Below are 22,489 nucleotides of genomic sequence, written 5' to 3'. Positions count from 1 at the left end.
AACTGAAAGGGAGAAAGTGAGTAGAAAGTACCCTAGTGAGTGTATTTGGTTGAGTAGATCAGAGAGGTGGGAATTAGGACAGGAGATGGATGGTCAATTATGAAGCAACCACGAAATTCTTGTCATACATTTGACAAGTTATCCTCTCCCAGTTATTAATATATGGAGAAAATCACTGCAGCCTTGTTCACAGAATACTTGCAAATGAAATCTGCCCTCCTGAAGAGTACTCGCCAGAAGTTTTCACCACAGCAGTGAAAAGTTTTAACTCCGACAACAGGTAGAAACAGCTAAATAGTGACTCTCATTCTCCTTTACCAAATGTGTTACCTACTTATTTTTTTTCTAATTTGCTGATGTACAGGTAAATTCATGAGGTCTTTCATGAATTTTGAGGTCAGCTGTTTAATTTCATTTTTTTTAAGATGGATTCTATAAATAATACTAAGTACAAGAATGAGAGATACAAATGGATGAGGGTTGGCTGCTTCTGGGCAGTATCTGTCAGGGGACCCAATGACTGGGTCTCCTTTCTCATTCCCAGATATCCAAGAAGGGCCCCAGAACCTGAAGATTTCTGGCAGTATATTATCTTCCTGTGGAAGTGCCAGTCTGAACTATGGAGCTCAATTCTTGTATCTTTATTACAAAACTTAGTTTCATATTCTAAATCCACCTGGTCAACATTCCTCCTGGGAAGCCTTCTAACTTGTCTCCTTTATTCTGATGATTCACAATTATAAACTTTAACAGTAACTCAGAGCCTCTACCCCCAGGACCTTCTGCAGTTTCTTCTGAGCTGGGACACAGTTTCATCCTCATCATACTTTCCTTAACCCTACCGATTTCTCTTACCCTCCCAATTGGATTTTTTCTTAAATCTTCTGTGGATCCTCAGCCATAAACTTTTTATTATTTTCTTTATGACACTTATGCTACCACTCATTGATATTATAGTTTAGCATATACTGGTTTTGGTCCCAATCTCAACCCCCTTCCATACTCTTCACTTTTTGAGAGTACTCACTTAGTAGAATATAAGTTTCGCAGCAACAGAGCACACGTATTATTCACTACTGCATCTAGTGCCCAAAACAGAGACTGACACAAATGCTTAACAGATATTTGGTAAATGGATGGATTTATCCATAAATTCTTCACATGGCGCAGTTCTGGTTTTTGTGCATAACTGATCCTTTATAAACATTTATTGAATCAAATTTACCCAATAAAGAGCTGCCTGGCTCCAAAACACAGGGTTCAGTATTTTATAAATTTGAGTTATACACCATTAAGAAAAACTTGTCTAAAGTGGTTTCCTGACCTTTTAAAACTACATAATAAAGACATCTCTTCCTGAGATGGGACTTTTTCTTCCATGAACTTCCCTAATGAGGCCTAAGTCATACCATCTGAGCCCAGGGCCAAGAATTATAAATTTTAAGCTGAAACAAACATCAAATGCAAGCACCTTGTTTTACAACAAAGGTCAAAACAGTAAAAACCAAAACAAAATTTATGCTGGATTATAACTTAATTCTTGTGCCTTCAACTTTAGTGTTTTTCGGTAACAATTTGTTTTTGAGTAAAGACAATGGAAAAATGTGAAGAAAAATCATGGCATAGAATGACCAGATCTTGGAGCACCCGGGTGGCTCAGTTGGTTAAATGACCGACTTTGGTTCACATCACGATCTCATGGTTTGTGGTTTTGAGCCCCACGTCGGGCTCTGTGCTGAAAGCTCAGAGCCTGGAGCCTGCTTTGGATTCTGTGTCTCCCTCTCTCTCTGCCCCTGCCCCACTCATGTTCTGTTTCTGTCTCAATAACAAATAAACAGGAAAAAAAAAAAGAATGACCAAATCTGTACATCTTAACACCAAATCTATAGATATCTGTCTATATGGAGCACAAAATGTAAAATTGCCCCTCAATGTCTCCATGCTAGACATAAAAGAGGGAACCATAACTATGGGTTACTTATGCTTTGTCCTGACCAGCTGAGTCAATCTGACACAATACAGTGGTTGAAAAGATACAGTGACCTGGAAACATATAATCAAAATTTTGTAAATATCATGAGCTTTATAGATTCTGTTGTTATGGTTAGTTAGGAAACACTTTCTGTACATCATCCCTCTCTCACCACTAATGGGTTAATAGCCAAAATTCTGTGTTTTTTCTTTCACTTAAAAAAAAAAAACCTTTATATTTATTTATCTGTACACACACAGATGTATACTAATTTTCATTATTCAAAAGAGATAACATTATTTTGAGATTCTAGTATTTTATGTGCAAAATCTCCTTGGAAAGGTCTAAGGCAAATCTTAGATTATCTGAGATTCAATATTATAGTGAAGTTTATATATAACTGAATAAAATTTTAGACTTTACAATTATATGTTTATTGTATGTATGTGTGTATTTATTGAATTTTAGAGAGAGAGAGAAAGCATGAGTGGGGGAGAGGGGGTGTAGGGGAGAGGGAGAGAGAAAAGGAGAGGAGAAGAGGAGGAGAGAGGGAGAGAAGGCGAGAGGGAGAGAGGGAGAATCTTAAGCCAGCTCTACACTGAGCATGAAGCCCAATGTGGGGCTCAATCCCACAACCCTGGGACTGAGGCCAGCTGAAATAGAAAGTTGGATGCTTAACTGACTGAGCCACTCAGGCACTCCAATAATTATAATTTTATATTTCACATATTTATATTTACATTTACTTTAAAGTTTCCCCTCTTAAATGGATGCCACCATGGAAATAAAAACACAGTAAAATTTCTTTTTATTTTGTTGTTCCGCTGACTTAATAAAATCCTGCTCTGATATAAACAATAATGTGTAATTTCTTTCTCATTCTCTCTCTGTAGTCAAGTCTATATACATCCATATGTATTATCTATAATTAATCACAAAAGGTACTTGAGCTTTCTAAGCCATTATTTCTCTGTATCGAATTAACAAAGTGAATTTCAACCTTTTCCTGAATTTCTTTTCCAAACAGTTTAATAACCTAAAGAAACATTAGAGTGGCTATTTTGTGGCAGACACACATTTTAGAGGAGGAGTAGGAGATTAGCAGGGAGACGAGTCAGGAGGCAGATGTAGTAGACAGAGAGAGAAACAGATAGAGTCAAGCTGTATTTCAAAGGTAAAAATAACAGGATGTGAGAGAAGAGAGAAGCAGAGATACTGAGCAGGGTTTCTGGGTTTTCAACTTGAAGCAACCAGGTAAGTGTTAGTGCAATTTGTTGGGTGGGGAAGACTGGGGTAAAAATGATGACTGGGATATAATCGGATCTTTGCTTTAGATGGACATCCAAATAATCATCCAGAGCTGATAGATGTACTCAGATTTTTAAGAACCTCTTTTTGCAATAAATTAATAATAAATTATACAGCTGACCTTGAACAATAGGGGTTTGAACCTTGCAGGTCCACTTATACACATATTTTTTACAGTAAAGTAGTATAAATGCACTGTCTCTTCCCTATGATTTCTTAGTAACATTTTCTTTTCTCTATGTCACTTTATTGTTAGAATACAATATATAATACATATAAATGCAAAATATGTATTAATTGACTGTTTATATTTTCAGTAAGCCTTCCAGCAAATAGTAGGCTCTTAGTTGTCACGTTTTTGGGGAGTCAAAAATTACACATGGATTTTTGCCAACACAGGGCATCAGTGCCCCAACCTCAGCAATGTTTGAGGGTCAACTGAATATACACATATACGAGTGTGGAAACACAACTATTCTAATTTTGGAGATATTAGCATGCAGGTGGTATTTCAAATCACAGAAAAACTAGGTAGACAATGATGGGAGTGAAAACAAGAGGGCTGAAGATTAAGCCTGAGGCACACAAACACTTAACTGTGGGTCAAAGAGACCTCTGTGTCTGGAAAAAAAAACGAAAAGAAGAGGAAAACAAACAGCATATGTTAATGGAAAAGTCAAGTAAAGAAAGTGTTTACTGAGAAGTGACTGACTCTGTCAGGTGTAGCTGTGAGGCTTACTTAGGAAGATGAGGACTGAAAATAGAACAACCAATAAATTTAGCAACATGGTGGTCACTGTTAACTTTGAGAATCATGGAGAAAAGGGACGTTCGACTGGAGAGAAGTGAAGACAGAATGAAAGGGTAGAAGGTAGAAATAGTAACTTTTTTTTAAATTGTGCTAGATATTACTGAGGATTGAAAAGGGAATATGACATGGTCCTTATTTTCAAAGAGGGTCCTTAAAGTGTAAGAAGTCTTTTATCAACAATCAATGAAAAAATATGTTTTTGATACAAAGGGGTTACATTTATATCACTAAGCACCTTGTAAAGTCTGTTACTATAATAAAGGAAAAAGCTAAGCTACATAACATGTTTTATTAAAACCACAAAGTCTTCAAGCATCAAAAATTTTATCATCAGGTTTTGAGGCTGCTAGTGTACAAACTAAAAATAAATTTGATACATCATTTCACAAATTAAAATGTTCAAACATCATTGTTCTGAATGAGTATTCAAAAAAAAAAAAAAAAACAAAAGAGTAGACATTTTCTTTGTCCTATTTCCAAAGTCTTCCTAGACAGGATGTTAGACAACTACCACATACAATATGTGTGAACTGAATAAGATAAATGTGTCCTCCACAACACAAAGTCTGAGATTTTGTATAATTATAGACATGGAAATGAATAGTTTAGAATAATGTACCACTGTCATCAAATCATATCTTCATATACATGCATAATCCATTTCGCACAATGGTTTCAATTCAGTGTATATGTAATTAAATTGTAAGGTATAGTAATAGCTTCTACTGAGTTGAAATCTTGCTTTCTTAGTTTAAAAAAATGAATAGAAAACATAGTCTAGTGAACATCAAAGTACCTTTTTGAGACAGTTAAATCTCATCAAAGAGGTCTTCTGAACTACTGTTTCTTAGAGTTTCTAAAGACATGTTTTCAGCTGAGTTGTGCTCCTTTTTCAAACTCTCAGGTTGTGGAGGATCAAGCCTAGAAAAAAAGAAAATCAAGGTAATTTTAGTCGAAAACATGCCATTTAGAGTAAAAGAAAAGAGATACATAAGTGCAATAAAAAGCTAAATTCTATTTCAGAATTGGTTCCCTATACTACATTAACATAAAAAAAAGAGATGAAGAAAATTTAATTACTTTAATTGCTTGAGAATTAATCCATCTCTATTATAAGCTAACAAAAAATCAAGGGCCTACAACAATACTCATAATTAAGGTCACGAAGTAAAATATCCTCTGTGTTGTCTTTTTATGCCAAGATATGAAGGTTTCTCAAGCCATTTTTTTAGTAATCCCATGATAATTTACAGTTCATTAGACTCCTTTAAAATCTACCTACTAACATGAATTTTAATCTCTTAACATCAGAAAGTTCAGATCACATGCATTTCTTTTAGTGGTCTTTTGACTGCAAGTGGGTCTATAATAATAACTTCACATTTTAGCAGCTGTTGATGAAATGTTATTGGTTCACATTCACTACTGAATCTACATATCATTATTTAGTAAGTAGATTTTATTCACTGTCAGTACTGGAGCTACACATCAATGGACTGAATTCTGTATTTATGTAAATATTCTCTTGCGACCTAGGATAAAAGGGATGATGATCACTGACTGTTAAAAGGATTTATAAAAAGGTAAGCCAGTAGGTAACAGAGTTCAATCAGAAGGACCCCTGTATAAACACTGTCAGTGGTTCTTATGAACTTAAATAAAATATGCTTAACATTGACAATCAAAGTGGCTTCTGGGGCAATAATGACTAGGATGAGTCAACAGAGTAAAATTCAGTAATGCCTCCACATTTCCAACTTCAAAAGCAGAAGAGGAGTCTTGGGGATCAGTATAGCTGAAAGAGAATGGGACATGAGGTCAAGAAACATAGAGTTGGATTCAGGTATAATTCTTATTAGTTAGGTCACTTTAGACAAGTCATTTAACCTAATGGAGCTTGTTTTCTCCTCTGTAAAAATGAGATAACATCTGCCCTTACAGGTCTGAAGATGAAATGAGGTGTTGTATATGAAAATGCTTGTAAATTTACACAAAATATTTAGAAACTATTATTATTAGCTAATAATGCTGCACGAACTACAAAAAGGCTCCTGCTAATAGCTTCTTTAATTTAAAAGAATAACCAATGAAAAATCCCCAAAGATTGAGTACGTATAGATTATGAGTATTTTGGAAATGTGGCACCAACCCTTTTCTGGGGATGGATTACTAAAACTGAATCTGTCTCAGGGTCCTCCTTGGCCTCCTGACCGCGTTCAATCAACCGTGGTTGGCTGCCACTCAACCTGGGATGTGTTCTGTCTTATCCTGAGCAAGCCAAGTTCAGACAACATTACACTCACAGGAATGCCAAGGTGCTAGGCATTAATGCATTATCAAGATGACAAGTCCTCCCTCTGGGAACTTTAATGTTAAAATTAACTATAAATATGACATAATTATTGTAACATATAATTAAATAGCTAAAAATATACTCTATAGAAGGAGAAAATGTTACAGTACAGAATAAAAGTGTAATTATTACTGGCCTTAAATGTATTAGAGTTGCTTTTTCTCCTCCTGGCAAGATAGAAAATTGCATTTCTTTCAAATGAAAAAAATGAGACCTTGCAAAATCTCTACATTTTTTAGTTTACAAACAGAACACAAAGATCAATCAATTCAGCTTTTAAAAATTGGCATAAGACAAAAAGACTACTATGAAATGGAAAATCTGAAAAAAAGAGATTCCTCGTGGTCCATTTATGATTCCCATCTCCTTCTAAAGTCACGAGAAGCTAAAGAATGAGATTTTGACTCTTTTATCCTTAGTGGCTAATGCATAATAGATGTTCAATAAAAGTTGCTGAATGAATTGAGATCACTGTTCTACAACTTTCATATCTGTGGTAAGTCAACAGGGTAAATTCAGAACTCTTCCCATAACCAAAAGAAAAGTTTGATCATTTTAATAAGTAATAAATGTTCATTGTAAGACTTGTGAATTAAAGAAGAATTGTTAACCGCAATAAGAAACCACCTTTGTAGAGTTCAATACTGAAGAAAAAGGACTTTTTCAAATAAAGGGAATAAATGAAATTAGATGAAGGCAGCTTTACTAAAAGATGACTTATGTTCTCAGTAATGTAATTGAGGAGATTTCTGTTTTATTAGCCTGATAACACACTTTATGACAACACACACACATACACATAACACACACAGGAACTACCACCTGAATCAAAACTGTACTACCACCATCTAATTAAGAGTGAATAAGGTAGATCAAAAATTAGATTTGTCAAAAGATGTATTTCATCTTGGGAAAGTTTCTCTAAATTTTAGAATGAAGATTGGCTTCTCTTTTAACTTTCTGGGAGCTGAATGACGAACATCTTTTAAAATGTTATTTCCAGCTACTGGCTCATTTTATAAGGACATTTTCTCAGCATGTTTCATATTGATATTACCCTGGATGGCGTATCAACCTTTTTTTATTCAAATGAGAAACTTAGTATTATTGAATTACTTGCGTTTTGTAGTATATTCTGAGAAAAATATTTCTGAAACATGTGAAGGTGCCAATCTGAGCAAAGTGAGAGATCCAGAAAATGTGCAATTGATTGATGGCACTGTGACACTTGAAAAATCATACCCATTTGACCATGACACTAACAATTGTTCTGAAATCAAAAATCAAAAGTCAATTTTTATGTGGCTTAACTGTATCTCTACCCACACAATACAATTATAAAAATTCAGAACAATGTCTTCAGGATCTTAGGAGAGAGAAGTTAGTTTGTTTTTGTTTCTGTTTTTTAAAGTAGAAAATGAAACCATAAAGCATGATAAGTTCAGTTACATTGGAAGCATCAGAAGTAAATACTGGTAGGGGCGCCTGGGTGGCTCAGTCAGTTAAGAAACTGACTTAGGCTTAGGTCATGATTTTGTGGTTCATGTGTTCAAGCCCCACATTGGGCTCTGGGCTGAGAGGTCAGAGCCTGCAGCCTGTTTTGGATTCTATGTTTCCCACTCTCTCTGTTTCTCAATCTCTCTCTCACTCAAAAATAAATACAACATTTAAAAAATGTACAAAAAGAAGTACTTCTGTTTATCAGTAGACACTTAAAGAGAAGGAAAAGGTAAGTTACAAATTGTAAGGAGAAACTGCAACATCTGCTAACAGAGAATTATTATCTAAAAGTCCTATAAACATTTAAAAAATCCAACATAATTTAAAAATGTATGCCAATGACCAGAGGAACTTCCAAAAGGAGGAACAGTGGGGCCAAATAAGCATATGATAATAATAAGCTCAACTTCAAGGAAATGAAAACTAAAATGAAATATTTTACAAATGTAAAAATGAAAATGTCTAATAGCAAAGATCATGGAGGACATGGAATATAACAAGATAAATTACTACTGGTTGGACTATAAACACTGAAGCCATTTTGTCTTTTAATTTTTTTTTAATGTTTTATTTATTTTTGATACAGAGAAAGACAGAGCATGAGAGGGGGAGGGGCAGAGAGAGAAGGAGACACAGGACCGGAAGCAGCTCCAGGCTCTGAGCTCGCTGTCAGCACAGAGCCTGACGCGGGGCTCGAACCCACGAACGTGAGATCTGACCTGAGCCGAAGTCGGAGGCTTAACCGACTGAGCCACCCAGGCGCCCCTTTTTATTTATTTATTTTTTAATTTTTTTTAATGTTTTATTTTGAAGCCATTTTGAATGACAATTTGGCAAAGACTGCCCAGGTATACGGAGATATACATATCTAAACCCAGGAATTCTACTCCCATTTTACATACTCTAAAGAAACACTTGCATACTTATGTCAGAAAATATGGGCACAAATGTTCATTAGTGCATTGTTTGTAACAACGAAAAACTGAAAACTACCCAAAGGTCTCTCCACAGGAAAATGGGCAAATAAGTCCTAGGATATTCCCATGATGGACTATAATACAGCTACTATGTAAAAACTACGCAATATTCCTCCTTGAATACCAGTGTGGGGGGGGAGGGGTCAGTGTATCTGTGTAAGTTCATAGTAGTTCTGGATCTTATTTGCTCTTCCACGACAATGCTCTCAGATTTCTGGGTTTTGTAAGTCTGGCTTCCATGAAGATGGTGATACAGAGGAGAATAAGTTTCATACTGGGTGTGAAGAGTTTGGTTTTAAACTTAAATAGGTGAACTGTAAGTGTCTGCAGTATATCTGAATGGGAATAGAAAGTAAACAGGTAAACCATTACATAGATGGAGAGCTCAGGTGAGAATATAGGACTGTGTGTAGAAAGACAGCAGCCACTGCTGTAGCACTGGTGCTAAAGGGAAATGAACTGAAGAGATCACCCAGACAGAGTCTCCCAGAGAAAACAGTTCAGCACAGAAACCCGGAGAAGATTAAAATTACAGGGGCTGGGGCGCCTGGGCGGCTCAGTCGGTTGAGCGTCCGACTTCAGCTCAAGTCATGATCTCCCGGTTCATGGGTTTGAACCCCGCGTCAGGCTCTGTGCTGACAGCTAGCCCAGAGCCTGGAGCCTGCTTCAGATTCTGTGTTTCCCTCTCTCTCTGACCCTCCCCTGCTCGCACTGTCTCTGTCTCTCAAAAATAAATAAATAAAAAACAAAACAACATAAAAATAAAATTAAGGGGCAGACAGAAATGATTAAAGGAGATTGAAAGGAAGGATGTGAGAGATATGGGGAGAACCAGGGATAAGTGTTGTTACAATGGCCAAGGGCCAAATTTATTTTGTGAGCCCACAGCTTATGCTGTTTTCACATGCTACCCAAAAGCTGGCTTTCTATACAACTTTGCTGAATTTATAAACCCATGTTTTTACCCACAATCAAATATCTGGAATTGAGAAAAATAGCTTAGAAGGATACTGCTATGCTTGAGATTTATTACAGAAAACAACAGACAATGTTTTCTTTCGGAAAGAAGGAAATCAGAAACTCTTGGCCCACAACAGTCACAGCAAAAATCTAGCAAAATGGTTCTTTCCTGGCCACCAAAGCAGGTCATTCTAAAGTAGCTGTTTCTCCCATATTATATATATGTATTTCTCTCACATTATATATATATGTATATGTTGGGGAGTATACACATATATATGAATGTATATGTATATACATATATATGTATGTGTATGTGTGTACATGTATATATATGTGTATACGACCAACTTTCCTGGCATCCACCCACCACCTCATCTCTGACTTAGCCCCAGACTGGGGTAAAAGTCAGATGTTGGGCAAGGGGTGAAGAGGAAAGCTGGGTAGAGGCAATGTACCGGGAGAGAGTCAGACCTGAGCACTGGCAAGGACATATATCATTTGTTAATAATAAAACTAAATATCAAATGATTTGTTTTATAGGATGTGACAAATCAAACTTTCATTAAAATTACCACACAAAAAAACCACCAAATCAAAGTATTATGCATTTGATACTATAAAATTACTAGGTAGGTATCATACTGACCTTAACAGAGTTTCCAATATGAAATAAACTCAATTATAGAAACATTTTTAAATGGAAAAGTTTTAGATGTATGCTCAAAGATTCAACATCACTTAAGTTGCCACAGTGGTTTTCAAATTAAATTTAGTATTAAAAATATATATTTGATCTTAGAATAAGTGAGAAAAGTAGCTTCAAATTTCTAGTTGACCTTATAAAAACCAAAAGCATATCCTAAATAAATTAACAGACTGAAGTCATCAGAACTCAGTAAAACAAGTGTTGAATGCTGTCTGGAATTCAGAGGGCCTAGACAACATTCTGTTGGCTTGAGAAAATGAAAGAAGAGAAGTTGAAACTTTCTGGCAACCAAAACGGCAATTAAAGAAATTGTGTTAGTTTTTTTCAGTTAAATTTCTAAAGATATCTTTTTTAAAGAATATGAATTTCCTGTTCAACATTATTAAGAGCAAGAAGAAAACAGAAATATGCTTTTGAAATAAATAATTGTGATTTAAACAAAGAAAAGAGAATTATGAAGAGACACGACCCTGAAGGATAAAATGTACCAGAGGCGCTCGGGTGACTCAGCTGAGTAAGCATTGGACTCTTGGTCTCTTGGTTTCTGCTAAGATCACGATCTCACAATCTGTGAGACTGAGACCCCTGACAGGCTTGCACTGATAGTGGGGAGACTGCTTGGGATTTGCTCTTGCCCTTTCTTTCTGCCCCTCTCCTGCTCACATACAACCATGTGTGCACGCTCTTGCTCTCAAAATAAATAAATATTCTTTAAAATGCACTTACATGCTTTATAGACACTGGGAGAAATGATTTTCCTCTGTAAAATATATACATTATGGAACTGAAAGAAAGACTTTGTGGTTCTATATAATTCAATGTTTAAAGTCACAATCATTAAGGCATATATGTCCATAATCCACAAGGATGCCAAAACTTATGTAGGAATTTCATAATCAATTAGAATATTTTGTTACTCTTATTGTACTTTATTCAGATAAAAAATATCTGGTACTCATCAGGTGATTAATATCAGAGTCAATACATGCTTTAAAAAAACAACACCTGAAGAACACTATATTAAACCTCATTTCTTCCTGCATTCTTTGCAAGTTTTGAAATGGTATAAGTGACATTTATTACTGTTGATCTAGGCCTAAAAAAGTAGAAAACTGGAAAGTAGAAATATTGGCAGAAAATGATTCTCCACAATCTTAATTTTAAGGCAGGCCACTGTTCACTGCTAATTTGTGTGCTACAAATGAAGCCTCACTAGACAAGACAGCTTCTCAGGTGGAGAGGCTGCTTTACGGGACCTAGCTCATGTATGTTCTAATAATTGCAGGTATTAACTGATGAACACATGACTGAATAAATGAGGTTGACAGTATTAAAAGAAAGTCTCAACACAGTTAAACAACCTGCCCCAAGTCACACAGCCAGTTAGCATGAAACCGAGCAAGCAGAAAAGTCAACCACAGAGCCAGGATGGTAGCCTATCACTCTAAATCCATAATCTCTCCCAAATTCCTCACTCCGAAATCAACACCTGTCACGCCACACTGCTGTATGGAGGTTACTAATTCTTACTTCTAGTCCAGGGGGATGCAGCTTGGTGTTAAGCAGAGTGTCTCAAAAAGTAGTTCTTTGAGACACTCTTAAAGAGTGAAATTTGTAGTCCAAAATGTTTGGAAAATATGTATTTTTCTCCATGAAGTGCTCTAAGTGTTTCATGTGCATATTACACATTAAAACTATGGAAATTCTTTCATAAATAAATGTGTTAATTAAATCACTAAGTAAAACAAAAACAAAGGCACAGAAGATTATGTGTAGATAATTAGTGTAAGTGTGTTTATATGTCTATAGAACAGTTTAAGAAGAATTCACAAGAAACAAGTAATGACTGCAAGGAACTTGGGCTGAAGAACAGGCATACTTTTTGCTGGATATTCTCTTACACAGTTAAAATTTTTAAAAACATTACACATAGAACAGATCTTTATAAAGTTTTTTAAGAAACAAGAAGCTTGTTTAACCTGGGTTAAAGTGAATTTGGAAGTGAAAGCTTCTTCTTTTCACTATCTCTCAACTGTTAATATCCCAAGAAACCAGTGTTCCCTGAGAATACATCTACTAGCTTGAACTCAAAAACTTAGCGATCTATGAAGGAAAACAAAAATACAGAAAAAAGAGATAGAACTCTACTTTTGGTTATCAAGAGAAATGTAAAAGTTAAAAAAAAAAAAAAAAAAAGTGGGCAGACAGTAATACCCATGCATGGAAGTTACGGATTTCTAATGAACCAGGAACCAGGATGGATAGTTTCATCCTAGTGCAGAACCAGCTGTTTGAGTTTCCTGCTGCTGCAGTAACAAATTACCATAACATAATGGCTTAAAACAACACAAATTCATTCTTTTACGGTTTTGGAGATCTGCTGTCTGACCCAGATTTCATCGGACTAAAATCATGGTGTTGGCAGAGCTGTGTTCTTCTTTGGAGGCCCTAGTGGAGAATTTATTTCCTTACCTTTTCCACATTCCAGAGCTACCCTCTTCCTCCAGCTTCAAACCCAGCAATGAGAGAAGGGCCCCGTCTCACAGCACATCACTTAGACCTTGCTTCCTTCATAACATGTCTTTCTCTGCCTCTCCTCTCTGTCACACCCATTTAAGAGCCTTGTGATACACTGGGCCTACCCGGATAATCCAGGATATTTAGCTACTTTTATGGGTAGCTAATTAGCAACTTTAATTCATCCACAACCCCTTTGCCGTGTGATCTAACATAGGCTCAGGTTCTATGGATTAAGACACTGACATCTTTGAGACTGGGTGGCCATTTTTCTGTCTATTCCCGCCTTAACCTGGCAAGGGCTCAATTGTTATTCTGATCCATTAGCTTAACTATACTTCAGGAAAACTGAATAGAGAAACGGGTTGTGTAAGAAGACATGCAAAGCCCAGAGCTAATGGAAACCCTTAACCTCGCTGGAGGAGGCATCTGCAAGGTCTGTGTAATATGAACTAAAACTCCAAAGAACCCACATTGGGTCCTCTCATCCAGGCGTAAGTGGAACCAGATTCCCTGAGAAGGGCTGGCAACTTCTATCATCCATCACCTACCCATCCACTATTTATTGAGTACTTACCATGGATCAGAGACTCATGAGACTGTGCTAGATGCTTAGGATACAAAGGTGAGCATGCAAACAATCCAGGACAGACGCAGCACAGAGCTGCTGAGCTCCCCTGAAGTTACACTTACAGCAGCCTGTCTGGGCTGTGTTTAAAGGGTTGTCTGCAGTGCTGTGCTTTATTATGACAGTTTCCAAAGAGGAAGGCTGTAAAAGAACCACAGAAATGCCATCCTCATGGAATGTAACATGTGCTGTCAGTCACACAAGGCCACTGGTTTAAATGGTCCTCATTCCTGGCTTAATATTCTGCTATTACTATCTTGAAATTGTTAATAATTTTGAACAAAAGGGCTCTGCATTTTTAGTTTGCACGGAGCCTGCACATTACTGTAGTTTGTCCTGACCACGAATTTTGAGTGACCTCAGCACACCAGCCCCAAACTGAACCTAACCAGTTGCTCAAACATCTGGACCAATAAACAATGGGACTTGTTTTTTTTTTTAACCAATTGCATACTGCTGCATGGACTCATTGTATCATATCCAGAAATCTAGTTTTGACCCTTAATGAGCATAACTGCCTCCTTTCTAACACTTAAAACACACTTTTTCTCTTCTGGGAAATGCTTGGTGATTTATTTATTTATTTTTTTTTTTGCCTACAAAAAAATAAATAAGAATGTATTTCCCTGATACCCTGATAAATAAATATGCTCTGCTTTATTAGGTTTTTCCTTCTCCTGTCTTTCCTCTACTTGCTTCACATTAAAAAAAAAAAAAAGCTCCACTGTTCTTTGTTTTATAGTAAAATAACTCAATTCCTACTTTAACTAATAGATTTCTCCATTATATTAGTCCTTGCTAGTGGACTTTATTCTTTGTGTTCTTAAAATTATCTGGTCTAATTAATTCCTTTGCTCACAAAGCAGCAAATGTCATCAGTGCCATCCTGCCTATAGCTTACCCATCTCCTTCCTTTTGGATTTAGTGATTATCAATCAGTCTGCTCCAAATTCGTCCTGAATATTTTCCTAGACTTTTCATGGAATAGGTGACTAAGAATGATTATGTGGCCAAACTTTTTAAAGAAGTCAGATTCTTTTTGTAACATCACTAACATCATAGTAGCTTTTATATAAAAGAAGTAGACTACCATATAACTGATGAATAAAGTAAACAAATCAAAAAACCACTTTTTCACCAAGCATACTAATTCAACTTGGTATTATGGGTGAAATGTAGAGAGTCATTGCTCAAATTCAGGGAGATGTCTGTTTCACAGAAACATGTCAGAAAGGAAACAGAGTACTGGAAAAAATCTACAAAAATCTGTGGATTTTGATTTTGAGAAGATTAAGCTTTTCAGATGTTAAAAAAAATAACCAAACTGTAAAGTAAAACCAAGTTGTATAGGGAAACAGAGTATTTTAAAAAAACTCACTTTATCCCAGAATTGGCAGCAATTCCCTGTGTAGATAAGGCAGTATATGACATGTAGGATGTAGTCTATGTGCTCAGAGTGACTGAAGAAAGACCTATCTGCCCCTTTGACCCTAGAAAAATGTATTACATGTATGAGGTTATGATTCCAGTATAAGTTCAAATGTCATTGCTAAACTTTTATTTATCACACTAAAAATACATGAAGTAAATGCAAATGTTATTTAAAAGTCAATCAAATCCATACACAAAGATGTTGACTACAATTGTTTTATGTTTATATAACTAAATTTACAAAATGAATTATATACATTTTCTCACTGCAGTACCTTTTGATTACATAAATTACCATTTTTTCTGAAATTTTTGTACTTAACTAATGTTTATTTTAGGGAAGCAGAGTAAGAATGACACATGGTTCCATTAGTGCATTAACTGATGCAGTTTGGTCTGTTTTTTAAAAATGTCCCAGTGTAATCAATGTCTTTAGAAAATGTAAAAATAGCATTATTTAATCATAATTATTCAATATTCATAGTGGAGGAAGTTTTCACAAAGCATTCAGAACATTCAATCAAATGTTTTCTAAAGGCATTTGGTCTGATTTTCCAAAAAGGAGGACTAGCTATAACATTTAATTATTAAGCCTTAAACAGAAAAACTTAGTAAATAATCAATTAACAATTCACACATCCACTGTCACTTACCTGCTCTTATTCTGCTACTATAAGAAAGCTATCTATCTCAGCCTTGATTGCCTGCCATCGGAACTAACTATTTTTCCCCTTGCCTTTTCATTTCTTTCTCCTTCAGCCCACCTTCCAACTGTTGCTAATTAGTTATCTATGACACAAGTCTGATTATTATCTTCCACTCCTTTAATACTGTAGTTGAAACTCCATTGGCATAGCAAGGAAAAAGAAAAAGGAAATCTCTGCATAATTTCTAGACACATGGCTTCCTTTCCGACTAACTATCCAAAGCTCGTCTGCACTAAACTTCTTGTCACCCACCAAACACATCATTCTATCGCCACCATACTTTTCCACATATTTCCCTCAGCTTAAGGTCCCTTTCTCCTCCTACCTTCTTTACTTTGCAGACTTTTACTCATCATTAAAGGCCAAATTCATATGTCACTGCTCTTGGGAAGGCTTCCATATTTTTCTACAAAGGGAAATTAATTATCTCCTATTCTCACATAAGTGTATCCTAAATCAAATCAGTCATTTCTCTGTAACAAATCACCCTATACTTAGCAGCCCCAAACGATGACCACTGTATTCTGCTCATACCTTGCATGAATCAGGGCACAGTGCAGGATGGCTTGTTTTGTGCCAGAGCATCAGGGTACTAGCTGGGAATACTGGAGAACTGGGCTGCCATATTGGCTGGGATCTGGAATGAAAGCTCACTCAGTCAGATTTGGTATAGGAACTAGGGGTCCTCAAAGATTAGGACTGGCTACTGGAGAGTCTTCAGTGTCTTGGCTTCCTCACAGCATGGCAGCCCAGAGTACTTAGACTTCATTTAAAAAAGCTTTGGGCCCCAAAGTGGTTAAGCTTCTGACTCCTGGTTTCAGCTTAGGTGGTCATCTCACAAGTTTCATGAGCTCAAGCCCTGGTCAGTGTGGAGCCTTCTTAGGATTCTCTCTCCTTGCTCTCTCTGCCCCTCCTCCACTCACGCTGTCTTCTTTCTTCTCTCTCTCTCTCTCTCTCTCTCTCTCTCTCTCAAAAAAACAAAACAAAACAAAACAAAACAAAAAACCTTAAAAAGGAAAAAAAGGCAAAAAAAGCTTAGGGTCTCTAAGCACAAGGTTGCCTCTCCTGACCCAGTCTCTGGAAATCACATAGCATCACTTTTCCTGCATTCTGCTATTACAAATGAGTTAAAAGCCCTCCTAGATTGAAGGGGAGAAGCCACAGAAACTACCTTTGAAGGAAAGGAGTATCAACCACAGACTTTAATTCTATACATCTTTGTCATTTAGATTGTAACCAACTGAGGAACAGGAACTATGATTTAGAATAATTGTTTCATTCAGAATTTGGCGCAAGTTCCTAGAATAAAGAACCATGTGTACTGAAACTGACTAAACAGTGCCTAGTTGAGGGCATCTGCCTTTTTTCCTCTTTGAGTATGACAAAGGCTTTACAAAGAATAAAAACCATTCTAGAGGAGAATGGTAATGATATAGACGTCTTAGAAATCCCACCACATAAAGTCAATACAAACTTTATTTATAGGTGCAACAAGGGAATTTTAATTTCTGACAACTACTGCTGGCTAGTAGCTAGTTTATTTTCCATTATGAAGGAACTTAAATTATTTATTTTTTCCAAGTAGTTTTGGCTGCTTATAAATCTATCTGCTTATAAGTTCATTATGCCATTACTGTAGTTCTACTCCACTTTACTGGAATGTTTGGGAAGAGAAAGTTGTGGTTAAATTAATGATGTTTCAATCTAAATGGCTAAAAGCCTCACCAGCAAATGCTGGCCAACTTCTAAGTAATCACATACTCATATAACACTATATACATGTCATATATATATACTATATAACAGCTACTGGAAGGCTCTAGTTTGTCGAAATTTCTATTAACTTTCATTAAGTTCTTGTTGTTGCTATTATTATTACTTAAGCTTTTAGAATTTAAGTCAATCTAAACCTTTTCTATCTTGCTACTGAGAAATGACTAGAAGAAATAAGCAATCATACTTCCCTAAAAATTGAAGTAAAATTCAAAAGTAAAATAAAGTCTTCAGCTCTATACATCCTTCTTTCTGAGAAGAAATGGGACCCCTGTTAGCAACAGGGAGTTATCACCATCAATCTCACCATAGATGAGCAATGAAGGAGAATCAGATCTCATATGCCAGAAACCAGAAACAGAAATTTAAATGTTGAACCAAGAAATTCTAACACTTGTTTGGAATTAGGAAAGCTGTCATCCATAAATTCACATGTAACCCCAAAATATGAGCATGAAAATTGAACAAGCTATAAACATGCGTGGAAAACATTGAGCCAGATTCTAGAGTCTGATCATAATTTCCCTTAAAAGATATATAGCCCCCAAATTCTCCTCAAAATGTTATTGGGCTTCTATGGATGGATAAACAGAAAAATTTTAATTAATTCATTTAAAATGCTGTCTAGAATGCATTCTTTTACTGTTGCTCTAAAAATAGGCTCATTTATCAATCATACTGTAAAAGAAAAAAGGTGTTGCATACTTCCTCTTTTATCACTGGACAGTTTTCTGTAACTAAGAAATTTGGAAGTGACTAGGGAGAGCAATTAAACACCCTATTTGTAAGATTACAAGTTTCTGGAAGGCAGGAACCATAGTTGTCCATGTATGGTTTAACTACATACGGGACATCTGCAACTAAGGGGACAGTTGTTTTCTTTAAAAAGTTTACTTTTAAAAATGTTATAAATAACAGATTTTCTGAGATCATTCCACTAAGACCACTCAGCCTATGATATGAACAAACTATTCAGAAAGAGGTAATCATGAGAACAGTCAACACAACTAGAAAACCCCCCTTTTTTTTTTTTTTTACATTTCTTAATTCAATCAGTATTTTCTCAATGTAAGGCACTGTGCTATTCTGAGATAAATAATAAAACATAACTCCAAACTCTGAAAATGTCTAGTAAGCAAAAAATATTTAAAGAATTATGTATAATATACTGTGATGAAATATACAAAAGTAACGATTTATAAGATTAAAAAATAATTTGTTTCAAATTTGGGTGTCAAGAACACATCTCCTTACAGAAAGCTTATTTGTATTAGCAGTTATACACATAAACATGTTACACATAAAATGCTGATTACTACATGGTAATTTCCCATATCTCTTCAAGAGATAGTTGGCTGTTAATGATTAAAGGCAATTCTTATTTCTAGCAGCCATAACTGTTTTCTTTCCTTAAGCAACTTTTCTCATAAAGAAATGGAATTGAATGCTGTATCAGAAGACTGAATACTTAAGGGAAACATTTATTTATATTCACAGGAATTTTATTAAAATAATAAGTGCTATTAGATACCTACACAAACCCAATCCGAATATCCAACAGTTAGGTGGCATGGGGTTAAAAGGCTATTTCCACGTCTGAATGTCCCTTCTAGGTCCAAAATATCAGTATTGTATTTTCAGTATAGAAGATATTAGTACAACTTTTAGGTTTCATCCAGAGTTATGAATCAACATTTTCTATATTATCTCCTCTCCTTATTTTGGGTATTGAATCATAATCAAATAAATATTTCTTACAGTGAAATAGTTACTAATTAAACATTTGGTAGAAAGAAATTATGAATTTCCCAAATAACTTTTTAAGATGACTTGAGTTGCAAATTCAGAAATTCTAATTCCTATAATCAATCCCATTGGATGCAAGAAGCAACAAAAAAAACTTTTTTGGTATATAAAGTAGTATATGCATATTATACACACTTTAAAAACTTCAGAAACTAGAATAAAAGTAAAATTTATCCTCTCCATTCACCTGTTGATATTTTTGTATATATCTTTTTTGAATTATATATATGATATACATATATATAGTCTTTTAAAGATAATTATACTATAAAATACTTTGTATCATATTTCTCTTGATAACTTTTAGGGTATTACTTTTCCATGTCAATAATTACAGCTCTGTGGTTCACCTGGGTGGCTCAGCAGATTAAGCATCTGCCTCTGGATGCTGGCTCTGGTCATGATCTCAGGGTTTGCTGACAGGGTAGAGCCTGCTTGGGATTCTCTCCCTCTCCCTCTCTGCCCCTCCTCCACTTGCACTTGTGCTCTCTGTTTCTCTCTCAAACCAAAGAGATCAACTTGAAAAATAATTACGACTCTACAAAATCATTTTTAATGGCCTCATAGTATACATGGCTTCTATTATGTTGAGGTACCTTCAAAGTATAACTGGCTCTCCATTCATAGTCAAAAATTATAAACAATTTAAATATCTATTGTAAATTACATTTCAGTGAACATCCTTAAATATACTCCTTCTAGATAATGTTCTTAAGGTAACAGTCCCATTTAATTCTAATTGAAAATGGTTTGTTATGATACTATAGTTCTTGACAGTTCTCTTAGGAATGCTCAAGGGAGAAGTACAGCTTACGACCAAGAGAGTAGCTAGCATGTGTGTTTTTTAACTATCTGAAAATTAAACTTTTTTAATGAAAATTCTGTATTGAAATAGTGTGATTTTTGCCATAGGAAGATTAAAGTACCACATAGAGATAAAAGAGTTAATGGGAGCAACAACCACAGTAACTGGGAAATAAAGTGATTAAAACCCGGGGAAGTGAAGAGAGAACTCATTAAAATATTTGTGTATTATGAAACAGAAAAAAGATCAGATGTTCTTTAGGTTTTTCCCTGAAGACTACCCACCCTTTGCTTTCCAATGATAAAAAGTTTTGCTATTACACATCAGAGGTAGACCTCATACACATTATATACTACTATTTTTGTTCACTTTTCTTGGGGTAAATTAGATTAGGTCAATGATCTATTACAGGAGTGTTTTGTGTCTGCTGAAGTATGGGCCAAACTCTCTCCTATACATTAACTAAATGGTTATTATTAACCTGGAAATAAGGGAAAGAGGGGTTCTTCACCGGATTCAGGAAGAGTCAGAGCTAACAATGCTTCTGACCGTAGTGTGCAGAGGATAAGTAAAATGATTGAAAGATAAGGATAACACATTCATTGAAAAGTATCTTATTCACCATGATACTAATATTTTAATCCTGGTATAAATGACTATACTCTGATGTCACTTTGCCACACATACCATGGAAGAGAATAATTTAAGAAGAATAAAGATGCCTTTTTAAAAAGAGGACCCTGACCTTTCTTGATGCAAGTAAGAATTCTAACTAGAAGTTTCAGATCTTCATACATAGCCTGGAGCTGTCCTCCATGGTTTTGTGTGTGTGTGTGTGTGTGTGTGTGTGTGTGTGTGTGTGTGTGTTTTATTTATTAAATTCAATATTCAAAATTCTATTTAAACTCTGTTCAAAGTAGTTCATCTGTCATTGAGACTAACTGCTAACATTTACTAAATATTCTTCCTACACCAAATGCTATATTAACTCCTTATTCATGTGATTGTCACAATATCCCTATGTCTAGTTACGGTTTCTATTTTCCAAATGGGAAAGACCATAACCTTAGATATATAACCCATTCACCCAAGTTCTCACAATTTATAAATAGGTAAGGCAGGACTTGACCTCAGGTCTGCTGGCCTCCATGCTCCTAACCAATGACTCTTTCCCATTTTCCTTTTTCCTTAAATATCTTGTCCTTCATTATTACACGTACAAATTCCATTTACCCTATAAAGCTCAGCTAAAACGCTACATCCTTCATGAAACCTGCTTTGTATTCAGCCTCTTTAAAATCTCTTATCACACATCACTAGTGAATTATTCTAACATAAAATAAACTAATTCTGTTCAAGACAACATAGTTTTGTGTGTTACCTGCCTAGTTATAATGCGTGAAATTGAAAGCAGGGTCATTTCCAGCAAGTATTTCTTAAAGTACAAAAGGTGTTTATAGTCAGATTGTAAGTTCTATTTTTCCATAAAGTCATTAATGTCACCATCTTGACTGACAAGTACTTAGCAAGCATTTGCAAGTGACTTATGCTTTACTGGACATTTTCTGCATAATATTAAATTGCCATGGTCACTGCCCTCTTTGAGCTTACAATCTAAAACAGATGTCATGTTGTAAATAAACATAAAAAGAGATAAAGGTGCTTACACACATCCGTTCAACAATCGAGATACGCTACATGCATGAAATGTTTATATTATGTACTAGTCACAGTGCAAGCGGTGTGTGTGTGTGTGTGTGTGTGTGTGTGTGTGTGCGCGCGGGTGCACAGAAGACTGAAATGTTCATATACAGGGTTGAGATAAGGCTTTTTCAAATGCAGGTCTTGTCTGTATAAAAAAAAAATGGTGGGAGGCAACAGCTTACATCTGTGCAACTACGATTTTTTTTAGAAGAATACAGATGTCAATCACCACAGAGTAACCACTGTACACATGTGAGCCAGATGCTTCCATGTAAAATAACCCAGGGTGTTTCACAGAGGAATCATTGAAAACGTAATTACACATCAGTCTTAGTTTATTAGTAACAGGTCCACTTATGGGGAAGCCATATGGTACTATCCATCCCGAAGTAGTGGGGGAAAAAAAAGGGTATTTTGAGATCTTCAAATCTAAACTCTTCTTCTGTTGCTTTGCTATATTATCCTTGGAGCAAGGTAAGTGATGACTGTATGTGTTCAGTCAAATGTCTTCGGGACAGAGGCCCACTG

The 22,489-nt window shown here is 35.6% G+C and overlaps 1 protein-coding gene across 6 annotated transcripts in view; it reads right to left on the bottom strand.

Moving 5' to 3' along the window:
* Positions 1–22,489, bottom strand: part of XRCC4 (X-ray repair cross complementing 4) — a 340,456-nt gene that overhangs the window by 97,554 nt on the left and 220,413 nt on the right. For 4 of the 6 annotated variants that reach the window (XR_003909977.1, XR_003909976.1, XR_003909975.1 and 1 more), the window contains exon 8: positions 4,888–5,012. Coding sequence is in view for 3 of the 6 variants with exons in the window: in XM_029942551.1 (XP_029798411.1) it covers positions 4,901–5,012 (112 nt within the window). In the remaining 3 variants the exon portion in view is untranslated. Of the gene's footprint in view, positions 1–4,361; positions 5,013–22,489 lie in introns of those variants that run through there. The other 2 variants (XM_029942548.1, XM_029942549.1) reach the window with 1 other exon arrangement.

This window comes from Suricata suricatta, chromosome 6 (genome assembly GCF_006229205.1).
Source record: "Suricata suricatta isolate VVHF042 chromosome 6, meerkat_22Aug2017_6uvM2_HiC, whole genome shotgun sequence".
Classification (NCBI taxonomy): Eukaryota; Metazoa; Chordata; class Mammalia; order Carnivora; family Herpestidae; genus Suricata; species Suricata suricatta.
Note: the sequence above shows the minus strand (reverse complement) of the source record. Positions and strands in the feature narration are given on the sequence as shown.